The sequence below is a fragment of the Galeopterus variegatus genome, unplaced genomic scaffold, assembly GCF_000696425.1.
Source record: "Galeopterus variegatus unplaced genomic scaffold, G_variegatus-3.0.2 Scaffold162, whole genome shotgun sequence".
Lineage (NCBI taxonomy): Eukaryota > Metazoa > Chordata > Mammalia > Dermoptera > Cynocephalidae > Galeopterus > Galeopterus variegatus.
Genome location: NW_007726273.1, coordinates 200,799 through 206,925, shown reverse-complemented (window position 1 = coordinate 206,925; position 6,127 = coordinate 200,799). Strand labels below are relative to the sequence as shown.

The window sequence follows — 6,127 nt, the reverse complement described above, 5'->3', positions numbered from 1 at the left end:
GGAGGGGAGGGGGCCTGGAGGAGTGGGGGTGGACGCGCCGGTGTGGGGGACTAGATTTCGAGGAGTGGGTTCCGGCTCCAAGAACATCGATGAGGCTAAGAGAGAGTCCGTCCAGGTTCCGGAGGCGCGGCCGGAGCTAACCCGGAGGCCCGGGAGGGGAGGGGAGCTAGACACCGCCCCCGCTGGCGCCGGGAAGCGTCGCTCCTTCTCGCTGACCTTGGTCTCGCTTGTCGCCTCGCCCTTGGCCACACGCATTGGACGACGCAGGGCCCAGGAGATGGACAGACAGGCCCCTGCACGGACGGAGACCTAGGACACAGGCACAGAAACTGTCCTAGCCCCTCCCGCTGGCTTCGGGGCACCGGGTCCTCCCCTACCCCAATGCCGGGGCCGTCCAGCCCAGGGTTAATGCCAACGAGTTCCACCTCCAGCCGCTCCTAGAGAGGCCGCGGCGCTAGCCAGCGGGGGGAACTGGCCGCGGACGGACACTTCCTGTGCGGGGGGGAGGGGGGTGTACGGCCGCAGCCCAGCCGGGGGCTGGGGGTCCGGACGACTGGGTTTCGGGCTGGGAGCGGTGTTTGGGGGCGGCAGGAGGAGTCGTAAAGCTCCTCATCTCCGAGGCCACGACGCGTGGGAGCCCGTGAGGGCCACAGGGCAAGCCGAAATCTTGGGAGGGGGCGGGGCCGCGGGTAGGGGAGGGGCCCGGCGAGCAGGAGAGGCCCAGGGTCAAGACGTCCGGCCTCGAGGCCGGGGCTGAGCAGTCGGGTACCCAGGGCGACGCTGAGCGGGCGAGTGGCGAGGGCCCGGGTCTCAGGGTACTCAGGCCGGGTCGCAAGATCGTTCACCATCGGCGCTGCACTGGGATCCGGCAGGGATGGAGCGGGAGGAGTCGCCGTGGGGCCTCGAGCCCCAGGAGGTGCAAAGTCCTGACGAAATGAGGATCCCCGAAGGGTCGCTCAAAGGTGAGGGAGGGACCGATCCTCCGAGAAGTGTACCTGGCAGTGGGAGAAGGGGCTGTGGTCCGTGAGAGGGAAAGAGGGCCGGGGACTTGGGCGCCTGGGACTTGAAGGAGGCCCCGGTGGGGGACTGGGTGTCCTGGGTCTGCCGAGGGGGGCGTGGGAATTTAAGCACCTGCCCAAGGGCCAGCGACCCTGCTTGGGTTGGGGGGAGGTTTGTGGCAACTAATGGACCAGATGACCTACCAGGCTCCACACAATCTGGGTTTTCTGTAATTCTCTGATCCTGCAGGCAACATGAGTGAGAATGAGGAAGAGGAAATTTCTCAGCAAGAAGGCACTGGGGACTATGAAGTCGAAGAGATACCGTTTGGGCTTGAACCCCAAAGCCCAGGGTTCGAGTCACAAAGCCCAGAGTTTGAACCCCAAAGCCCCAGGTTTGAGCCTGAAAGCCCGGGATTTGAGTCCCAAAGCCCTGGGTTTGTGCCCCCAAGCCCTGAGTTTGCACCCAGAAGCCCTGAATCAGATTCTCAGAGCCCCGAGTTTGAATCCCAGAGCCCTGGATATGAACCCCGGAGTCCTGGGTATGAACCCAAGAGTCCCGGATATGAACCCCGGAGTCCTGGGTATGAATACCGGAGCCCCGGGTATGAACCTAAGAGCCCCGGCTATGAACCCCGGAGCCCTGAATATGAATCTCAAAGGTCCAGGTATGAATCCCAGAGCCCAGGGTCTGAACGCCAGAACCCTGGATTTGAACCCCAGAATTCTGAGTTCAAAACCCAAAGCCCTGTGTTTGAAACTCAAAGTTCCAAATTCCAGGACGGTACACAGATGCTTCTGAATCCTGAGGAAAAGAATCCCTTGAGCATTCCCTTAGGAGTTCATCCTCTGGACTCCTTCACTCAGGAGTTTGGGGAGCAGCCCACAGGGGGCATGCCCCTAGGGCCACCTTTTGAGATGCCCACAGGGGCCCTGCTGGCTACACCAGAGTTTGAGATGCTCCAGAATCCCCTGGGTCTGACGGGGGCCCTTCGGGGTCCAGGCCGACGTGGTGGCCGGGCCAGGGGTGGTCAGGGCCCTAGGCCTAACATCTGCGGCATCTGCGGGAAGAGCTTTGGGCGGGGCTCCACCCTGATCCAGCACCAGCGCATCCATACGGGTGAGAAGCCCTATAAATGTGAGGTCTGTAGCAAGGCCTTCTCCCAGAGCTCTGACCTCATCAAACACCAGCGCACTCACACGGGTGAGAGGCCCTACAAGTGTCCCCGTTGCGGCAAGGCCTTCGCTGACAGCTCTTACCTGCTTCGCCACCAGCGCACCCACTCTGGCCAGAAGCCCTACACGTGCCCACACTGTGGCAAGGCCTTCGGCGACAGTTCCTACCTCCTGCGACACCAGCGCACCCACAGCCACGAACGGCCCTATAGCTGCACCGAGTGCGGCAAGTGCTACAGCCAGAACTCCTCCCTGCGCAGCCATCAGAGGGTGCATACCGGCCAGAGGCCCTTCAGCTGTGGCATCTGCGGCAAGAGCTTCTCCCAGCGGTCGGCGCTCATCCCCCATGCCCGCAGCCATGCCCGTGAGAAGCCCTTCAAGTGCCCTGAGTGCGGCAAGCGCTTTGGCCAGAGCTCCGTGCTGGCCATCCACGCCCGCACCCACCTGCCCGGCCGCACCTACAACTGCCCCGACTGCGGCAAGACCTTCAATCGCTCGTCCACGCTGATCCAGCACCAGCGCTCGCACACGGGCGAGCGGCCCTACAGGTGCGCTGTGTGCGGCAAGGGCTTCTGCCGCTCTTCCACGCTGCTGCAGCATCACCGGGTCCATAGCGGTGAGCGGCCCTACAAGTGCGATGACTGTGGGAAGGCCTTCTCCCAGAGCTCTGACCTCATCCGCCACCAGCGGACCCACGCAGCCGGCCGGCGCTGACAGGGCCCCATCAGGGGTGGGGAGGTGGCGGGCAGAAGAGAAGGCGACAGGGAGCTAGAGAAACTTTTAGAGAGGATGGTGGAAAAGCTGGAGGAGAATGGAGGAGTTGAGGATTCTAGAAGACGGGCAAGGGTGGAGGAAGTTATATGCCCTGGAGACTTATGGGAAATGGGCTGTGAGGAGGGGTTGGAGGGAGGCCAGACAGGCGGCAAGAGGCTCTGGGAGAGATCCAGAAGGAGGTCAGCCAAGAGCTGGCCTCAGCAGCATGCGCCTTGGTGGGTGCCTGGTTTGGCCAAGTGCTAGAGGGGTGGGGGGAGGGAGGGGGGGCTATGTAATTAGAGTGGCGTAGCTTAGGTTGATTGGTAGCTGCTGAGACCCTCGTTGAGTCAGGAAGGGGGTGAGAGGGTAGGTTGGGTGGGGAGTGTGGCCCTGGGGTGGGCTTGGGCCTCAGTGCAAACCCCAGCCTTCCTTCCTCAGGCTTTGGAGCCCCTGAATTTGAATTCAATAAAAACCTTTATGTGGTAAAAGAGACTTGTTCTTGAAATGTGAGTGTGTCCGGTGCCCTGGGCAGTGGGAGACAGTAGTCACAGCTGGAACAGCCAGTGAAGCCCTGGGGCCTTATCTGGATGTGGTTTTATATTCCATGTTTCAGTGGAATCTCATAATCTGAGGCTCAGAAGACATGACTTGTCCATATCTGCCTAAGTTTGTGTTTCATGCTTTGAATGCTGCACCAACACAGAGGGGCCATGTGGGGGAGGGGTGAGAAAGCCCCCAACTTTGTGGCGATTCCTCTTCCTAAACAGAAGGTTTGTCCTTGGACTATAAAACAGACCCTCATTCTCACATCCAGACGTGGAGCCCATTTTTCCATCTCTCCCTGGCTCCTGACACTCAGCCGCCCAATCTCCTGAGCTGGAACTTCTAGCCACCACCTTGTCCAGATCCTGACTCTAAGACTAGAGCCACAGCGTGTGGAATATACTAACATTTATAAAGCTGGGCTGGCCCGGTGGCGCACTGCTACAGTGCGCCGCTTGGGAGCGCGGCGGCGCTCCCGCCAAGGGTTCGGATCCCACATGCAGACCGGCCGCTCACTGGCTGAGCGAGGTGCGGGCGCAACGCCGAGGGTTGCGATCCCGTTGCTGGTCCTGGTCCGGTACGGGCGCGACACTGAGGGTTGCGATCCGTTGCCGGTCACAAAAAAAAAGACAAAAATAAAAAAATAAAAAAAAATAAAGCAATGTATTTCACAGGGCCTAACTTTTTAGAGTTATACATAGAAATGTTAAGCTTGTGAAAGACAGAAAACTCCCCAGGATAAAGTCTGTTGTAGATAAAGAATTGTAACACAGCAAAGTTGCTGGCTGTAAGGGCAGATGTCCTTGATGCAGCTAAACCTAATGATTGTTGCCATGACAATTATCTTACCATTCTTTTTGTAACCAGCTATGTTCCTTTTCTATAACTTTCTGGCCTGGAGAATAAATACTGAGAGAAAACCCTAGTTCAGGGTTATTTTCTGAGGAATGCTGCTCTCTTGAGAGTTCCTGGAAATTCCTTTGGGGCTTCTTACTGCTCAGAAGAAATGGTCTTTGAGTAATCCTTTGTGTCTCTGTCACCCTGGGAGAGGTGACAGGCTTAGTGGTTTTCAAATTATTTTGGGATGGTTTATATATATAGCTATATATGTTGAATAAACTGCAATCACTCACCTGACATGATGTTACATATATATATATATATATATATATATATAGACATTTACTTAAACATTCATTTGAATTCTACAATTCAATTTTTCATATTTTAGAGTTGATTTTTATTTTCAGCTCACAAACTTGTTTATAGGCCCTTGAAAGCTGGAAGGCCCTGGACATGGTGTGTGTGGTGCTTAATTGATAAAGTGGCCTGTTTACAGAGAACTCAGTATATAAAACCAGATCAAAGGAGGGTGGGGACTCAGCTGCTCAGACCCGCTCCTCTCTTCCATGACACTGAAGTACCTCCAGAGCCGAGGTGGAGTAACAAAGCCCAGAAAGGGCTTGTGTTTTTCCCCAAAGATGTTAATTACTTTTTTCTCTCTCCTTCTCTCACAATTACAGTGTTTTCTAGAGGCTACATGACATATAAGGCCAGATGTCATCACTCTGGTATCTCCTGTGGGATGTGGGTTTGGGTGTTTTTATGTTTTACATTTTCTCCACTTTAATGTCTAATTTGATAAATATCAATAGATATATAATATATATATATAATCCATATAAACACAAGTCCTTTGTGGATCCTCAGTAATTTCTGAGTGTAAAGGGGTCCTGAGAACAAAATGTTTGAAGTTCCCTGAATTAAATTTTTATGCAACATCTGTGTGCCAGGACCTCACAGTCTCAAGAGAGGAGCAGTCCTGAGTCAGTGCCATGAGCCTCAGTGCAGTGGAAACTAAGGGTTGATGGGACCAAGCAGATGAGAAAGCTTGGAAGTGCCTTAAAGTAAGGAAGATCTGAATAGACAGGAAAGAGGAGGGACGGAGTGTGCTGGCAAGGGGACCAGCATATGCAATGCACAGAGGTGGGGAAGACAAGTAGGTGTGTGAGGACAGGTGCTGTCAAGTGAGCTAGGTGCAGATTCCGGGACACGACGGTGGCAGCTCTTATTCTGAAATGGACTTCGCTTTTTTGGTTCTAACCTTAATGAAGATATTCACAATCTTTTTTTAGTGTCGTGGAATCTCACCTCCTTAGAGACACCTCCCTGACCACCTGTCTAAAACAGCCTTTGCCGTCACACCCTTGCCTATTATCCTGCTTTCTTTTCTTCACGGCCCTCATCACTATCTGAAATCACATTTTTGCGTGTTTACTCTGTTTTCCCCCTGGCACAAAAGCTTTCTGAGAAGGGAGACTTGTCTGTCTTGTTCACCATTATGTTCTCAGAACCTGGAACAGGGCCTGATGCAGAGCACTCAAGAAACAATGAAGGAATGAATGGAATCTGACTGATGTTTCAGGATACTCACAGATAGTTTCATGTACACTGAGTAGTTCTGCGATATTCCTGACAGTTAAACACTTCTTCCCTCTTTGGGAAACGGGCCTTACTTCTTCCTTCCCAATGTCCTGCTTATGAGCCAGCCCTCTGGCTCCCTGGGGGCTAGGTCAGGAGAGTAGTACAGGCTGGAGAGACTAGTGGGCTTTTAAAGATTGTTTTGGGTCTTGCATGCCAGGTTCGGGAATGGTCAG

General features: G+C 54.7%; 1 protein-coding gene across 1 annotated transcript; it reads left to right on the top strand.

Annotated features, from left to right (window-relative positions):
* The first annotated feature begins 660 nt into the window (after positions 1–660).
* Positions 661–3,419, top strand: ZNF768 (zinc finger protein 768). The gene is made up of 2 exons (XM_008593935.1): positions 661–962; positions 1,249–3,419. Exons 1-2 carry the CDS (start codon positions 875–877, stop codon positions 2,886–2,888), a joined length of 1,728 nt encoding a protein of 575 aa, XP_008592157.1. The 5' UTR covers positions 661–874; the 3' UTR covers positions 2,889–3,419.
* The last annotated feature ends 2,708 nt before the right edge of the window (positions 3,420–6,127 follow it).